The 17677-nt window shown below is 53.3% G+C and overlaps 6 protein-coding genes across 6 annotated transcripts; 4 read left to right on the forward strand and 2 right to left on the reverse strand.

The window, feature by feature from the left end:
- Window positions 1–713: 713 nt before the first annotated feature.
- Window positions 714–1436, forward strand: CkaCkLH20_04696 (uncharacterized protein; the record flags this gene model as incomplete). Its single annotated transcript, XM_038887415.1, has 1 exon — window positions 714–1436. The coding sequence occupies one exon, from the start codon at window positions 714–716 to the stop codon at window positions 1434–1436; it is 723 nt and encodes a 240-aa protein (XP_038747022.1).
- A 3668-nt stretch (window positions 1437–5104) lies between these two features.
- On the forward strand, window positions 5105–7011 carry CkaCkLH20_04697 (carboxylesterase; the record flags this gene model as incomplete). The annotated part of the gene is made up of 6 exons (XM_038887416.1): window positions 5105–5263; window positions 5312–5419; window positions 5523–5739; window positions 5797–5869; window positions 5933–6668; window positions 6733–7011. 6 exons carry the CDS (start codon window positions 5105–5107, stop codon window positions 7009–7011), a joined length of 1572 nt encoding a protein of 523 aa, XP_038747023.1.
- A 618-nt stretch (window positions 7012–7629) lies between these two features.
- On the reverse strand, window positions 7630–7980 carry CkaCkLH20_04698 (uncharacterized protein; the record flags this gene model as incomplete). Its single annotated transcript, XM_038887417.1, has 2 exons — window positions 7630–7831; window positions 7934–7980. The coding sequence occupies 2 exons, from the start codon at window positions 7978–7980 to the stop codon at window positions 7630–7632; spliced, it is 249 nt and encodes an 82-aa protein (XP_038747024.1).
- A 1016-nt stretch (window positions 7981–8996) lies between these two features.
- CkaCkLH20_04699 (uncharacterized protein) lies at window positions 8997–10728 on the forward strand (the record flags this gene model as incomplete). Its single annotated transcript, XM_038887418.1, has 5 exons — window positions 8997–9089; window positions 9138–9217; window positions 9274–9792; window positions 9847–10130; window positions 10199–10728. The coding sequence occupies 5 exons, from the start codon at window positions 8997–8999 to the stop codon at window positions 10726–10728; spliced, it is 1506 nt and encodes a 501-aa protein (XP_038747025.1).
- A 1408-nt stretch (window positions 10729–12136) lies between these two features.
- Window positions 12137–12700, forward strand: CkaCkLH20_04700 (uncharacterized protein; the record flags this gene model as incomplete). Its single annotated transcript, XM_038887419.1, has 2 exons — window positions 12137–12295; window positions 12404–12700. The coding sequence occupies 2 exons, from the start codon at window positions 12137–12139 to the stop codon at window positions 12698–12700; spliced, it is 456 nt and encodes a 151-aa protein (XP_038747026.1).
- Window positions 12701–15842: 3142 nt separating this feature from the next.
- On the reverse strand, window positions 15843–17503 carry CkaCkLH20_04701 (uncharacterized protein; the record flags this gene model as incomplete). The annotated part of the gene is made up of 6 exons (XM_038887420.1): window positions 15843–16374; window positions 16439–16463; window positions 16519–16589; window positions 16643–16760; window positions 16813–17173; window positions 17318–17503. The coding sequence occupies 6 exons, from the start codon at window positions 17501–17503 to the stop codon at window positions 15843–15845; spliced, it is 1293 nt and encodes a 430-aa protein (XP_038747027.1).
- Between the last annotated feature and the right edge of the window lie 174 nt (window positions 17504–17677).

Below are 17677 nucleotides of genomic sequence, written 5' to 3' on the forward strand. Positions count from 1 at the left end.
TCGGGTTAAAAACCCACGAAACCTCCCGTTCCATCGGGGTTTATATACTTCAAGACTTGATCCCGCCGGAGAGACACTACCCGACTTCAACCTTTCTAAAGCAGGCGGAATGCGCAGCCCAGAGGCCAGGCGTGGACGGACTCCGAAGGTCCCGAAAACTGTGTTCGCAAGCTTGGCGAACCAACGTCTTGATCTCGTTCGACCTGGAATTGCATCAGTTTCGGTCGAGTTATCAATCATTCCGTCAGTTTTCAGAAAAGAAAGAAGAGCTTGTTGGTGCATGTTTGCAGCAAAGACAGCCACTCCCGTCCAGCGTCCGGACGGACTGTGGAGAAACCGAGGCCGCGGGTCCACTCACCGCCGAGGTCCCAGGATCGCACGGGCCACCTTCCGCAATTTCGGTTTTGGGTCTGTTGGTTGGATGTTGTCCTGAGCGTCTGTTCATGTTTCTTCCACGTCCCAACTCAACCAACACCAACACCTCCTCCTTCTTCTCCGCACGTGAAGCCGGCTCAAACAGAAATCTCTGAAGCTTTTGAACGGTCGCTTTAAACTTCTCAGCTCTCCCACCAGAGCGGGCCCAGAACGTCCCTCGCGGAAACCTTGCCCCCTTATCGCCTCGTCTCGCCTCATCGGAACACCTGTCTCATCTCAATTCACAAGCCTCAAGCCGGTACACCACTCAGCCACTCGCCCCAAAACCCAACGCGAAGATGGCACGCCAGGCCGACGTCGCCGCCTCTTCCTCCGGCGCCGCCGCGGGAGCTCCCGTCGACCCCCGCGAACGCATCATGACGCACATGAATCGCGACCACAAGCGCGAACTCTCCTTCTACCTCCGGCACTACGCCGGTCTCGGCCGCGGCCCGGCCTCCGCGCCGTGGCTGAAGGACGTCACCTTCGAGGGCATGACCATCGCCGCCGGCGGGCTCGGCGGCAAGGAGTTCTTCGTGGCCTTCGAGCCGCCCCTGAAGTCGTGGGAAGACGTGCGCCCGGCCGTCGTCGACATGGCCCGCGTCTCCCGCGAGGCGCTGGGGTACAGCGACATCACCGTCTCGCACTTCGAGGCCGCCTCGGGCCTCGCGCTGGTCGTCTTCATCTCGGTCGCCTTCTACTTTGTCTGCTGGCTCACGCTGGGTTTCGTCCTGCCCGGCACGCCCATCTGGGGATTCTTGCAGACGGTGTTCCCCGGCGGGCCGCTGTTCTACCGCTGGCTTGTCAAGACCATCTTCCTTCCGGTCCTGGGCATTCATCTCGGCGAGTGCTATTGGTTCCACAAGACCAGGCTGTTGAAGCACGGCATCGAGGCTGGTACGGGTCTGTGGTGGACGTGGATCAGCAGCTTGTTCTTTGAGGGATACCCTGGATTCCAGAGATTCGATGCCATTGTTGCAGGCAAGAGGAAGGAGCAGGAGGCATCTGCGAAGAGCCATTAGGGGCCAGTCAGCGTGGATTACGGCAGCAGTCTGTCGAAAGTGACTCCACGAGCTCGACGGTGTCAGTCAGGGTCGAAAGAAGGGCATGTTCGGCGCCCACAAGCTGGCACCACTACGCCAAGCATCGATGCTCCGCTGCGAGTCAACCGGGGATGAGACATGTCCGACGAATACGCCGTCACCTACCGGAGGCTGGTTGAGAGAACATGCCCAACAGATGCCATGTTTGGTGTGACGTGGAGAGCATGATGTCATGGTTCCGTTGTTGGAGTATTCTGAGCAACGCATTTCGCAGGCGGCATCTCATACGAAGATAATGATAATGGAGACAACATTTTTGGGCTGTGTCGCTTCATGAGCCGAGTGATCGCGTGCTGACAGGCCCAATCATCTTCGAGACCCTTGCCCAATCTCGACCAAATTAGGCAATACTCGCGTGCCGAGAACTCGCTGCATTCGATGCAGCTTCGCAGGCAGGCGTTGCTATTTCGAAATTGCGTCTGACGTGTCAATGTTCATTTCAGGTGCAGAAATGATGCATCGTACGGCTGAGAAACACCCCTGTCAGGCGTGGGTATCATCCCGCTCTCTGCGCTTGACATCGGCTTCTGGAATTATGTGAGAACCCCTTCCAACAGCTCATTCGGGTACACGTCAAGGAAAAAAGGAAAGAAGAAGACGATGTTGTTGAAAGCCAAGATGCAGATTAGGAACTGACAGCGAACGTGCAGCTTCCCAGCCATTTGGCGTTGACCGGAACGGGCTAGCGCATGAGACCCACCTCGGTTGCCCGTTACCCCACCAAAAATGTTTCACTCCCGACCGCTCAGCGCTGTTGTCGTTACTTCCTGCCGTTCAAACATTTTTTTGACCTCCCTGACGATCAACGACACATCATCAACGTCGCACCAGATGCCGGCAATCAATCCCGCCGAAGCATGTCTTTCCGGCAAATCAATTCTTTCTTAGGATCTCGAATCCTACGGTTTTACATCACATCTTCCTCCATCGGGTACATGCGACGCGGTGCATCTATCGCAAGCAAACAAGCTTAGCCAAGACAAACCTAAGAACACCCGCAGCAACATTGCCATCACGGAGCAGAACATCTGCGTCAATTCGCCCATCAACTTCGCTATTCCCTTCGGAGTCAAGCTTGCGAGTCTGTAAGGTCACTTGTGGCGTCTGCAAACGGCATCGAGACTGTCTCGGCGGTTCCATCAACGATGAAGCTATTGTTCGATACTGCACAATAGCTGCTGCGAAGACGGATTATCTTGCCAAGCAGCCATCAAACTTGAAGATTGTCCAGTCGCATCTTGAAGCAACCACCTCGACACCTCTCAATTCCGATCCATGCATTCAATATAGTGCTAGCCTGGAGCCGGCCGCAGCAGGCAAAGATCATACCCGCCCACCATCTCGGTATGGAAGCCACCAGACAAATCTTCCACCATGAACCCTTACGAGCGAATTAGTTCATCTCTGCTACAGTGGAATTGAGCCAGTTCTTTACACGCTATTTTAATCAAGCGGCCAGGTTCTTTGTCATTCGGAGATTCGATGACCACCCAACATGGTTGTCGACTCGCTGCAATCCTGGCCTCGGACGACGAGGGCGGCTCAAGCGGGCCAACAGCCGCCATTGATGCTATCGGTGCCGCAAGAAAAATTCATGACTACGATGCTGGCGAAAGCCCTTGATTTCAGTACGGCTAGGTCAGCCGTAATGGCCATGCAGCCCTTATGAATACGGCACATCCTTCTCGTCACAAAGGATGGAGGTTAACCCCTCAAGTTTGCTTCCCTCTAAACGACAGCCCGTGGGATGGCCATAAGATCCGCATCCGAGCTTTCACGAGCCCGAGCTTTACTGCCAAACGGGGATTCCCGCTCGCCATGATTCGCGGAATCTTACCCTATCGCCTGGAATGTGCCATACTTTCCACGCCCGGCTTAAGGACATGGTCTAGCCTGGTGCCTAAAGCCGCGGAGACACCTTCACCTCTGACGTTGTACTAGCCAACGTTACCGGCTCGTCGATCTAAACGTCATCCAAATTTAGGAGTTTGCCAACCAGGCCGGCCAATGGAGTATATCTGGTTGACTTAAGCTACGAGAGGACGCCGACTTACTCTGCTGGCTATTGGCTGTCACCACCTTTTGGTATGAACGCGTGGCCATTTCGTCGGGGGTGGCCGATCTTCTTGACATCTCGTCAACCCTATCAGCTGCATCTCATGACTAGAAGGATCCTCAGTGGCTCGCAGCCATCTAATGTGTTACGGGCGAGCCCTGCTGTGCCTCTCGTCCGGTCTAATACGGAACTCAATTCCTCACGACATCATCCTTTTGCCAAGCTGTGCCTGGATAAAAGCGAGTGATTTTACGCTCGGTCTCGCTCAAATGCAAGGGCCATTACCGCATTCGTCCCTCTCGCCCGATCCTGATTCTTTGGCTTTGCTGCGCAGCCAGAGCCTTGAATGCTTAAAGTCAAACGACATCAATGCCGGCGGGGTCGAGTTAGGTTGCCAGCTCTTTTGCTAAACTAAGAAGCGCCGGCTCTGTAGAGGTTGCATAGCCTAGCCGGGAAACGGCAGCCTCGGAGGTTTACGTACGGGATTTCGATGAGATCATCCCTCGCTGTTGATCTATCGGCAACTCACCTTCTTCGTCGCGATACATCCCTTCTTGGGAATGGTCTAGAAGATTGTGAAAGAAGAGTTGTGGAAGGATGAAGTTAACCAACCACAACCGACCGCAATCACTCACCGACTATCCGGAGGGTCTAAGAGAGAGAAGTACGGCCCAATACGGCGGCACGAGAGCACTGCCGCACTGCCGCACCGGCGGACGACCCCGCTCGACTAGCTTTACACCCGCACCGTTCGCTGGGGTCATCGCTGCTGGGACCCCTATGCAAGGCGATGGAGTTGGCCTGCTGCACAGGCGACTGTCAATTCCAGCTGTTGATTCGTATCAGGTCCCCACGAAAGGTCGAGTTGCATCTCGCATGCAAGTCTGTCACTCTGCAATACATGTTTGTCTAACCGCACGTGGCTGGGAAACGAAAATTCGTTCTATTGTGGACTCGAGGTTGGATTGCTAAGAATTAAGAGGGGCAAACAGGGCTCCCCAATTCGGACACTCTTGCGAACTTACCCACAATCCGTCCTCCCCCGGCCGGTTGGCTCTGAGGCTCTACCGACGAATCCCACGAACTGCCCTGTCATCCGCACATCAGCCCGCTGACGATACTCGTAAGGACTGGGTCCCCTGCAAGAAATAGGTGAATGGCCCATGCATGGCCCGCCTAGCCTCATTACGGCCACCTGAGCGCGGGCTAGCTATCTGGGGTATCCATCAAGAGAATGGGACGATTGCGGGAGACATCGCGCTTCCTCGGAACCGGGCTCTAAGTGAGGGCTCGGGGAGATGGGGATGGCTGCTTTGGCGAGCATGGTCCACCGTGGTATCAGCAAACTTCGTTGACATATTAAAGACAGGGCCCAATCTCTGCGAAATTTAAGAGATCACCACGGCTCTCCTCTCAACCCTAGCGACTTACAGCTTTGAGGCCCTTCGCTCCCGTCGCAGGTCTCTCGGTCCCACCACGCCGACCCCAGGTCTTTGGTCTCAATCAACTCGGTCGAGTTTCGATATCCACCATGAGAGCCCAAAGCACCATCAGCAACGTCCTGAGGGTCGCGGTCGTCGCCTCCGGTCTCGCCGCCGCCAACCCTATCCTCGCCCGATGGACCGTCGGAGAGAGTGTAGAAACCTCCAGCGGCCGGGTTGAAGGACATTCCGCTGCCGATGCGGACCAGGTGAGCATAGGTCTTAACTACGTCCACGGCCGGAACTGACATGGCCAGGTATCCGAGTATCTGGGCATTCCGTACGCCCAGCCGCCCGTCGGAAGCCTTCGCTTTCAGCCTCCTGTCAAGTATGCCGGCTCTTCGACAATCAATGGTTCAGCATTTGTAAGTAATGCAGTTTGGCATCAAGGAAAACTCAAGTGCCGAGCATTTTCCTACAGAATTTTCACTCCTGGAATCCATTTGGGACTAACAAAGCTTTGACCAGGGCCATCAATGCATGCAGCCAGTCGGCAGCAGCACCAGCCTCGATGCCATCAAGAAGCTCGGTGTTCCTGCATCAGCTGCCGTGGTTCTCAAGGCACTCACCGACACCGGCTCTCAAAGTGAGGACTGCTTGACTCTGAACGTGTGGACCAAGCCACAAACCGGCGATGCCAAGAAGGCAGTGCTGGTTTGGATTCACGGCGGCGCTTTTTCAACAGGTAATTACGCTTTCATCTCATGTGTTCGGCAATCTGTATATACTGACTCGAGCATAGGAAGCTCCCGAACTCCCGCATACAACGGAAAGTTCATCGCGGACCTAAATGACGTGGTGGTGGTGTCCATGAAGTAAGTTTCCGACGGAATTCGAGGTTGAGGGGAACTCAAATCTAACACTGATCAACCCGGTAGCTACCGCCTCAACGTATTCGGGTTTCCTGGAAACCCGGTCACGGCCCCCAACTTGGGTCTCCTCGATGTTCGTCTGGCTCTTCAATGGGTTCGCGACAATATTGCCAAATTCGGAGGGGACACTCAGCGCATCACCATCTTCGGTCAGTCGGCCGGCGGCTCAATGGTTGACTACTACTCATACGCCTACGCATCCGACCCCATCGTCAATGGCTTTATCCCGATGAGTGGTGTTGCCGGCGGGTTTGGTACGTTTACCAATGCCACTGTCAACGACAAGTGGTTCAACATCACTGCCGGCGTCGGTTGTGGGGGCAACACGACCGATCCCAAGACCGTCTCCGACTGCATGATGAACAAGACCGCGGAAGAGATCATTTCCAAGGGTCTGTCGCCTAAGGATGCCGGACTCGGCTCAGCAGACGGACTCTCTTTCGCGCCGACCGTGGACGACGCTCTGATTTTCGCCGACTACAGCGGGCGCACGTCCGCCGATGGCGGTTATGTCATTGGCAATCTGGAGAACGAGGCCGGGCTTTTCAAGCTTGGGTCCCCTGACACCAACGAAACGTACTGGCTCGGACTTAACAATGTGGCCTTCACCTGCCCGGCCGGAAGAAGAGCGGCACGAGCCGTCACCGCCGGCCACCCGACCTGGAGATACCGCTACTTCGGTGACTTCCCCAACCTTGTCATTACCACCACCCCTCCCAGCGGGGCCTGGCACGCAGCTGAGGTTCGTGACGCTTTCTTTTTCTCGTCCACTTTTGATCTGAGACATTCCCGCTGACATCGCTTAGCTTCCTATTCTTTTCAACACTGTGCCCCAGGATGCGATCAAGAGCACAGCCCAAGAAGTGGCCGTCGGCAAGTACCTCCGCGGCGCCTGGGCTGCTTTTGCCAAGAACACGAAGACGGGCCTCCTCGACTACAACTGCCATGGCCCATGGCCAGCGTACAAGCTCGACGATGAGAAGACGATGAACCGCATTGCGTTCCAGAATGGGACGGGTAGCAACCTCGTGGCTGGCGGCTCTTACGACGGGCTATGCGCGCTTGTGGGCGTGCCTGTGAACTGAAGCGGCCGCCAACAGCGGGTATATATCTTACCTTAGACATATTTATCTACTACATAATCCAATAATTAGACGTTGTCACTCAATATCGTTGAGGCTTCTCATGATTCACTCCCTATCACGCTGCGGAGGCTTAGGATGTTTCGAAGCACGATACCCGCGGTAGCCTCCACAGAATCCACAGCGCCTCCGTCATCAAAGAAGAGATGATTTCTCTCCAAGCTCCCCGGCTTATTCTCTCGTTTCGCTTTCGGTCGTTTCAGATTCTCGAACGATTCCTCGAAATACGATCGTCAGCAGTCAGGGGATCCCACGTGCAGCAACGAAGCGAAGGCCTTGAAAAGGCAGGTGGACATGGTCATTAATTAACACACTTCAGTGCTGGAAGGTACGTACAAAACCCCCCTGAATTTTCAGGACAGAAGGCCAAAATGTTGGCAGTGCACGCTCCAAACTCTAATTGGACTTCTTGTGCGACTTGCTCGACGTCGTTTTCTCTTTCTCACAAACATCTCGACTTTTCCCAGCCGGTTTCCCCAAGCAAACAAGGAACAAAGGAAAGAGAAATACACACAATGCTATACAGATCGAAGACTTCCACGAGAAGGTGCCACGTCGCCGTCACAACCGGGCACTCCTCTCAGCCTGCTTCAGCTGCACCAACAGTGCGTCGACGTGCTGCGTCTTCTCCCGCAGGCGGTCTGTCGCCGCTGTGACCGTACTGCTGCCGCTAGCCACGATTGTCAACGTCTCTACCACGCTCGATTCCTTGCTGGATAGGTACTCCGTCAGCATAACGGCGTCCGGCATCGGTACCGGTTGTCTGCGAGAGGGTTAGCACCCGCATCATCCCGCGCTCTCCATCACCGAGGATCCCCCCTCTCGGCCCCCCTCTCCTCGAGACGTGGCAGTCTGTGGTCCATACCTTTCACCGGAAACAGCCATCGATGGGACTTCTGATTCGAGAGCCATTGAGTCAATGGTACCGCCCGGCGATGTCCGATTGATACCGTCTGGTCTCTCGCCCGATTGAGCACCGTTCTTGTTTTGTGTCACGAAATCTGGCTTCCGTTAGACTCAATTGAGGTATCCGGTTGGGTGACGGCGGAGACTTACGATATGGACGAGATCCGCTTCTACTGTGAGGATATTTCTCAATTGGGTCAAAGTTGGCATCAATTGAGTCCCTCTTCTCTCGAAAACAGCGTTCCGATACTTCAGGATGAGCTTCATATATATCAACGGCATCAGCTCAAGTGAGGGCCTTACGAGCAACGCGCAAACGGGTAGTCTTCAACGCGTGAAGCACGTTCGCGAGCTCCCATGCAGCTGATCATGCGCGACATTGCGCGCACATCACCGTTTCGTGGCATGACGGACAGCTGCCCCCCAGATCTGATCTCCATCCCCCTCCATGACGAATCCGGGGCGTCCAATGGCCTTATCATCCTCTGCCTCCGGCCTCATCCATTGGATCGCGCAATGAGGCGGGCTGTTTCGAGACATGATTTCCCCTCCACGGTGGATGCTCTCAAGGGAGTTTTTCGCAAATGCGTGCGCGCAATCCGGTCCGGCTGGGTCGGAGGTCAGCGTCAGCAAGTCAGCTCGGGCGGAATGCGAGAGGTATATGAAGCAGGCTGGACGCCTTTGCTGCCTTGTTGTTTTCTTTTCCAAATCAGCATCAACGCAGATTCCGAGTTCGCAACTTCGTGGCTTATTCTTTTCTGTCTCTAGACATATTCTCAGATCATCTCTTTTACTCCAGGCAGCACATTTCGATATCAAGAAGAGCACCATCATGTCCCAACCGCAGCTCTAGCGTGCACTCGAGAAGAAGAATGCTAACGCTCAAAGCATCACATCCCTCTGCTTGGTCTAGATCTACTCGTCTCCAACAACCACGAAAACCCTTCTCCTACATCGACTCTCTTATCTTGAAAATTCGGTTGGCTCCTTACATTAGCCAGCTGGGCAACCGTTCATCGGACATGCCTAAGAAACACGAAGACCCCTCCCCCAAATCGTCCAAGTCCAAGACCTCCAACACAGCCAATCCAAGCCTTGCAGCGAGACAATCTACGGTCAGTACGGGTCTTATCAAAGGTCGCGACAGGTACTGATATGCATAGGGAACACAGAACAACGGATCCACACGTCCTCGGGCCGAACGCGAAGGGGGAGGTACCGAGGCTCTGCGAGCCACGACTAGGTGCGTTGTTATAGCCTGTTCGATTCAAATCAATTGATCTGACTTGCAGTTCAAAGGTCAAATCAAACATCATCCGGCCGATCCCGAGTAACTGAGGGATTGCGGAGTCGAGCCGACGCCGACTCGGCGATTGGCCGCAACAGAACCAGCCCCGAGCCCCCGTCGTATATCGACAACTATCTAGCCTACCGTAAGAAGGCATTCATCAAAGTCTTCATGGCTAAGATATGCGAGTGGCTTGACGAACACGTCTGTCCCGGCGAGGAAGCATTCGACAACGACGGAGAACGTTCCGGGAGCTCTGCCCCTGCAAAGTCGAGAGGTGTCAAGAGAGCGGCCAGTTCTGGCAAATTGAACCCTGGGCAGAAGAGACAGAACAGAGGAGACGACCAAGAAGAAGAGCAGTCCGAGAATGACGACAAGCGCGACCAAGATCGCAACAAGAAACGCAGCAAGACCGACGGAGATGACAACCGTCCTCGATTCGCATGCCCTTACTACAAGCGCGACCCTATCAAGTACAAGCATCACCGGAGCTGCTTTGGCCCTGGTTGGCCAGAGATTCATCGCCTGAAGTGAGTTCATACAGCCTTTCATGAAATTTGATAACGATAACTAACTGATCCAAGGGAACACTTGTACCGGCGCCACCGACTCTTCGCCTGCAAGAGATGCTTCGATACTTTTGGGAGCGAAAAGGCACTTGATGATCACTCGAGGGCCGCTGTCGCATGCCCACTTCGCGACAAGAAGTCTCACAAGATGGACCCAAGCGCAGGGATGGACCAAGAGACTGAGAAGCGCCTGAGGGGACGCAAGCAATCCAACAAGCAGGACGACATGGCCAAGTGGTACGACATTTACAGTACCTTGTTTCCAGGAGAACTTGACGTGAATAAGCTGCCAAGTCCCTGTAAGTGTTCCCTAGCCAATACCATTAGTAAAGCTTGTGAAAGCGTCCAGGTGTTGACCTTGGATTAGGGTACGACGACCCGGCAAGCATCAATAGAAAATCTGGCGCGACCGAATCAGAGGAGCTGAAGCGCAACTATGAGGCTTTCCTGCGACGTGAAATGCCCAACCTGATCCAGCGAGAGCTGGAAAAGGATATCGAGCGCTGCTTCGAGGACCTCGGGGCCGGGCTCATGGGCAGGCTCGCGGTTTGGATCCAGAACAGCTCGGCGCGGTGCGCCAAGATCTTCGAGAACATCCCGTCCCCCTCGCAGGCTGCCGCCCTGGAAGACCCGGAAACGGCCCGGAGGAGCACCTCGAGGGCGGCGTCGCCGGCGCACGTTGCGGAGAACGGCTCGACCGGCGGCGGCGTTGGCGAGCCGTGGTACTTTGGGTTCCCCGAGTTCGACGTCAGCAACGCCGCCTATCTCAACTTCGACCAGCTGGCCGTCCCGACGGAGTTCTTTCCGTCGTACGATCAGTGCCATGTCGAATACGACTCGGCCTACGATACCGGAAGCCATGGTGGGTCGTCCGGAGCCCCGCGAGGATACATGTAGGCTCGACATCCTCTCCTTCCTCATATGTTCCTCAACACACTCATTTTCCGAAATTATCATACGTTAATCGACTCTCGAATGTCGATGTCGTTTCAGACGACTGAAGATTGTGTCAGCAATCGGCCTCACGAACTTCCCCTTCGCTCATTTTCAGAACAAACATTTTCTTTGTGTGTACACGCTTGTACTTGATCTTAATACTGGTTGTTGGATGTATGTATGGTATAGCTTTTATGGCGGGGAGAGTATACGCGGTAGGGATTGCTGGATTACCTTAATTTCTTGTGACTTGTATCTACATAATTATCGTTGTGTTTCCATCTCGAAATTGAAGTGTTTCATCCTTACGCCTGCTGAGATACCTGCTTCGACTTTATAGGTACCAATGGAGGTGAACTCGTCCTGAACTTACTGAGCTTCTAACGTGCGATACTAAGTTTTTAGACTAAGTTAATTGCCAGTTGCGAAAATAAAGTTTTGGTGAGGGCCCGGCCTTCAACGTAAGAGAAGACATGAGTTCACCATAACAACTGGTTGGTACTTCGACAAAGCCGTTCATATATCAAGTGACCCAATTTATCGATCTTATTCTGCCCCTATTCAGATTCATAATACCTAGACATAGGACATACTTGATTTGATATTCTCAAGAGTTTTCTTTATAGACTTTTAGACTACTGTAGATATGCAGTAGAAGTTTACCTGCTTGTAAAGTGGGAGCGAGAAGCTTTAAGAAGGAGAGGGGCTTTAAGGACTATATGTATACTTGTCTGTTTATTAAAGGCGGCTAAGTGAGCTAGCTAGGCAAGGAGTCAATCCTTTAAAATTCTTTAATCAAGATGAGAGATATTTATGCTTATTACAGTTAAGCAGACATTAGATCTGACCTGTTTCTCTGAGGTCCTCTCCTTATTAAGGTTCTTCGCTGTCACCTTAGGAGGGCAGACCTGTACACATCAACATCACACTGCGCAGCAAAATGTAATTAATCATTTTTGACCCTAGGAGTGTACTTTTCTCTCTAGATGAATCAAAACGCATATCAGCGAAGTTTCCTACTTATTTCGGAGAGTCTCTCAAGATGAAAGAGATCCTGTTGGCTCTTGTTATGTTCTTCTGCTTACTTAAAAAGGAAAAACGAGTCACACTCTCTGGGTCAAAGGGATGAGATACATCTGCACGTCTGTGGCTGTGCCGCTCACATTAAACACCCGCCAGAGGAATGAGCTTCATGAGTGGTCGCCTCGTTTTGGGCAAGGCGGTTTTCGCCGGGAGTCTGACCCCGCAGTTTTGATGCCCAATCTCGACCACAACCCCGTCTCTCGTGACAGACACCGAGCCACTACGCAAACCGATTCGACCAGAAAACACTCGCTGGTCTCGGTATCCGTCCATAGGTGGCATCGCGATGTCCGCTGCATTCACGTTCGGGAGTTTGGGCGACATCCTCACCCTATGCCAGATCGGCATGGCGTTGGGGAAGGCAGTCGGCAGCAGCCAGGGAAGTGCGAAGACGTACCAAGCCCTGAAGACGAACGTCGACTCGTTTGTGCAGATTCTGATCAAAGTGAGACAGCCTACCTTCAGTACTAGAAGCGAGGCATTGGACGATCAAGATTGGAAAGTGAAGGTCACGAGGTGGACGATGTGCTAAGAAGTCATCTGTCAATTGTAGGTCATTGCCGCTATTCAAGAGCGTGAGCACACAGAATGGATGTCCGACCTCGACGCCATCATCAAGCAAACTGTCAACAGTTGTGCGGACGACATGCGAGAGGCCTTGGCCCACTTCCGCGCACGCTATGAGAGAGATCTCGGGGACACCGGGCAGAAGTCCAGCAATATCATCCGGACCGGGTTGAAAAAGGTCGAGTTCAAATTTCGGGAGACTGAGAGACTCGGAAATCTGCAGAATAATCTCGCTTCAAGTACACGTCAGCTTTCGCTTCTCATCCTTCTTCGTGCTCAGTAAGGCTTCCTTTCTCTTTACCCCGTCGAGGATGAAATCTTTCGGACTTCGCTAAGATTAATTGTCTTGGTATTTGGCAGCGAATCAGCCAAAGTCAGCGATGGGACATTGGCGGAGCGAATGAGTCAAGTCGCAGACCTTCTGATGAAGCAGTCACACGACCTTGAAGAACAGATGCTGCTCCAGAGGGAGCAAGCACGAGACTTGATGAGCGAGCTTTGCACCATGGGCGACAGTATGAAGGTGCAGGAATCGAGCAGCAGCTGCGTCATATCAACTGTGAGAACCAACTCCAAAAGTCTGGAAGAACTCAGCGCGCGAGTCACTGAGTTATTCTCGCTGCTTGCCGATAATCGGGACTGCCAGACCCGGCACAGGTATTTTGCTGGGCCCGACCCGACGTTTGGGAAACCTATCATATTCGAAGACGCTTTGGGGCAGTTGTGGGAGATCCCGCTGCCCTGGATTCGCTCGTGGAAAGTAGGTTCTCTACTCACTGAAAGAAGTCATCGACTGACGCAATGTGATCTGACTCTTCTACTATATGTAGCATTTTGAAACCGATATCCAGCATCTTTTCGAAGAAAGAAGGGGCTACAGTAAGGTGCTCAATGGAGAGTATGGCCTCGAAGAAGAGGCCACAGGAACCGAGCTGGACCGTTCGTTGCCCTGGACTGCGGTACTCAGGGCAGGAATGAAAATCAACATGTGCATGATATTTCGCATGAAAGGATCGCAAGACGACACAGGCTGGAGTTCCTGTCCGGGCTGTGGGTCCCACGGCGAGGGAAGATTCGGTGGTAACATTCAGTGGTAAGTGTGCACAACAATAGCGACGTACCATTCTATCGAGAACCACTGACGTAGGAGTAGTCTCAATCCCTCGTGTGGCAAGTGGTTCAAGGTGACAAGGGAAGATAGCTCCCTTCATAGTGAGGTAAAGGCCAAAAGCTACATGAAGACACCTTGTCCTCAACTTGTAGCTTCAGCTAGCTCCTTTCAGGACACAGCAGCAAACTTCAATCGAGTCCGTTTGGAGCTTATCAATGTGGCGACATCGAACATCAACAAAGCCTCAAAGAAACGGGTTCGGAAAGGGGATCGGAGGTTCAGAGACAAAGCCTCAAAAGAAACGTCTCTGTCCGAAATCCAGGATTTGAGATGGAGAAGCCGTCACTTTCTTTGGCCAGAAAACCGGCAATTTGAGAAATGGGTGGACGAAGCACTGGGGGGGATGAACTCGACGAAACCGGAAGACATTCTTTCTGAGGAACTGTACAACGAATGCAAAATGGTATTGAGCTTGTAGAAGTTCCCTACCCCTGGTCAGGAAGAAGCGATAAATGTGTCAAATATGAACAAAATGCACGCATGACAAAACGCGGAGCTCAACAAGCTTATACCGGCGATCAAACCTTAGGCGGATCAGCGCTGACCGGGTTATACGCAATATCTTATGAATATCCCCGCGGATCAATGCTTGGGTGGACGTTCGCGCAAACATCACGGGAAGCGGGCGCGCGCGTGCACGATGGGGTATGTATGTGTGTATCCGCCCGGGTTCTATTCTCATTCATGCCGGCGCGAACTGTCAAAGTTCTGATGGAGCAGTCGAGTTCGTGAGACCCCGTCCGAGCTAATTCCAACGGCATCGTGTTACCCGATTCGGGCCGCGTGCGAAATGGGCGTCTCAATGACATCTGTGATGCAACTCCAGCGCGGACGTCAGACGTCAACCACACTGAGACGATGTGAATATCCAGCGGAGAAGAGCTTCCTGTTTTGTATCATATTTCGTTATCGTCTATCAACATCCATGGCATCTGATCATCACGTATGGTGCATTCGTTCTCGTAATTCCTTCTCGGTGAGGTAGGAGGGAACCCAGACCGATGGATGGACGGGGGAGGGGATCCGCAAAAACCAAGTCCCTGGTGAGACAATTGGCAAATTTCCCGAACTTGACAAATGACAGGTTCGTACGGGGGTACCGTGAAACGACGACCAACGGAACGGCGAATTGCTCTGGAAATGAACGACCATTTATTTCATCATGTCTCGTCCGAACAGTGACAGCGTCCATCTCACACATGTCAAGTTTTGGGAATTCTGTGGTCGAGAAAGCTACCCGATAACGAGCTGGCATTGGCGCGGCTTTTTTCTTCTCTTTTGCTTCTGATCGACAACCAACTCGACTCGGAGGATTCTTGATGTCACAAGCCACTCCTGTCACAGATCTACAGGTCTCAACCCTGAGCGCAACCGGGACCGGGGTACATGTCAACTCGATTTGACATGTTGCGTCACACCAGTCAACGGATCGCCTTCGGGCGTTGTTTCAACGTTGTGCTCAGCCTCATGTGGGAGACCGCGAATGGAGAAGTACGGGGTACATAGAAGCTCAGTTCAGCAGCAACTTGGGGACCCTCCAGTCGCGATTTGCGATGAACGTGAATGTAAACAAAATGTTCCAGCAACGAATGGACTGGAAAATTAACTATGTACTGATTGGGAAGACCAATGTTGATGCCCAATCTTCAAAGTAAATACACACAATGTCCGCTGTCTACAACAACGCGTGATAATGTACAGGGCTTTTTATTCGCCAATGACCCGTTTCCCTACCGAGAACCACACCCCCCCCCTTCCTTCCCATCCGTGAACTCCACCAACTCCGGCGTTCTCATATCCGGATGAGCTTCGTGTTTCCCCCCCAAGACAGCTTCATCGAAAAATGATGACAACCATGTGGCTAGTGGTAGTCTCGACGAGCCGTCGAGGGGGGTGTTGAGACGTGTGTGAGCAACAAAAAGGAGAATGTTGGCTTGCAAAGCCGAGTCGAGGGTTTAGTATGTAGCCCCTGAACCACATTCGCCTTCACGTGAAAGGCGAATTTGTCGTAGTTCCCTTTTGTCGGTCGAAGGAAGGGTGGGTTGTCAAAGGTATCGTAGCGGGTATGAATGTGTTGGTGGTAATGACGGTGGAGGTTTTCTCTTGTTGCACACGTTTCTCTCTCAATCGAAGCTTCATCCTCTGCTGCTGCTGTGAAGGAGCTGTCGAGCTCATGTTCCGTCGTCGTCGGATGGGCGAAGTTTTGGTTCTCGATATCCGCCTCTTGAATTCATCTTCCATTCCCTAATCATTGCTAAGGAAACCTGCGAGGCGGGGGTGGCGAAAGCCCTTGCGCGGGCGCTGATTCGATGTCGACGTCGAGGTGAGAGACGGCGGATCGCGGTCCGCTGTCCTCGAAATCCAAACTCTTCCCGGAGTGCGAGCCGTTGCTCAGGTCGGGTCCTTCGCTGCCCGATAACGGCCACATGTCGGGTAAGGGGGCGGTCGGGGGTCGGGGCTTGAAGTCGGTTTCTGAGGGCGAGGTGGACTTGATGCTGGCGGGGTCCTTCCAGTTCCACGATTCGGCGGGCTCTTCGGGGATCTCGCGGAGGGCGATGCGCTCGTTGCCCTGCTTGTCGAGGCCGGCGGACGGGGGGCCGTTGCCGCCGTGGATGGTGCCGGAGATGCGCTTGCCGCTGCTCATCTTGCTGCCGAAGGTCGTGCTGCGGCCGTCGGCGGTGGACTCGAGCTTCTTGGAGGTGAGGGAGGTGTGGATCTCGCGGAGGATCGGGCGCAGGATCGGGATGCACTGGACGATGATGGTGCCGGTGATTTCGGAGGAGTACCTAAATATGCACGGTTAGGATATTTGTGCATGATGGGCACATCTCATCTCGCCAAATTGCTTACCAAACTTGGGACAGGCCATTTCGGTCTGGGGAGGTTGTTAGTCAGAGATCGGATCACGGCACGATTATGGAGCAGCTTACAGATGTACCACGCGTCACGGTCGTTACCCTCGTCCTTCCAGCTCACTCTGATGGCTGCGACGATGGCGACGCTGTGAAAATGTCAGACAGTGAAGTGAGTGCAGCGGCGGGAAGTGATACTCACATCATTCCCAAACTCATCGTGATGCAAAGGCCGACCTTTTCGGCGCGTCTCATCTCCAGCGACCGGGTGATAAGCCAAGGGAAGCTGGCGAACACGAAATCCATAATGATGTTGTAAACTGGATCACGTCGTCAGTCATGTGTCTCATGATGTCTGGATGAGAAACTCACCATTTCCACCTTCCTTGAAGTCGGCGCGGAACTGCTTCTCGAGGCAGATGTCGAGGCGCCAGGGAACTTCGTAACTTTTACTTCCGCAGACCTTGGCCCATTGCAAGATGACCTTGGCGACCATGTAAACGTTCATGCTGACGATGCAGAACCAAAGAATCCATCGCTGCCACTGGTTGCTCATGCGCAGCAACGTCACTCCGAATGCCGTCTTAGTCCATGCTTGTCCGATCAACGTGCCGCATGATGAGATGTTGATAAGAATGTGCATGCGGTCGTCCCATGATTGCGACGAGTCTTCCAGTACATACCCCGTCGCAAATTCGTAGACGATCAAAATGTTGTTTGCTAACAACAGCGACTAATTCGGGAGTTAGTTGTTTGGTTCGACCAGAAAAAAAAGAAATAAGTGAATTCCTTCAATGGTTCATGTTTGCATCCGTGAGATGGTGGCGCGGATGGACGGGACGGGAGGGACGGGATGGCGGTTGAGAGCAGAACTTACCCAAGACACAACAAGAATGTAATCATCGTACCACAGCCCGTGTCTCCTCGTAACCTTGCACCAGAGCCTCAAGGCCAAAAACAGTGTCGCGCCGGCAAATAGACACCACAATCCAACGTTCATCTCAACAAACGGGTTGACGAAGGGGTGGACTTCATCGTCGTCGGCTCTCGTTACGAAACTCATTGTCACATTCTGGGCCGGGCGCGAGCCTCTATCGAATGGGGTCGGTGTTGTTGTCGAGTTATCGATTCAGACGCAACGCACGGCACGGCACGGCACGGCACGGCACACACGGACAGTCGAGTCGAGGGAGTGAATAAGAGGCGACTGGAGTATCCGTACGAAAGTAGGTAGTGG

Source organism: Colletotrichum karsti (assembly GCF_011947395.1).
Source record: "Colletotrichum karsti strain CkLH20 chromosome Unknown Scaffold13, whole genome shotgun sequence".
NCBI lineage: Eukaryota > Fungi > Ascomycota > Sordariomycetes > Glomerellales > Glomerellaceae > Colletotrichum > Colletotrichum karsti.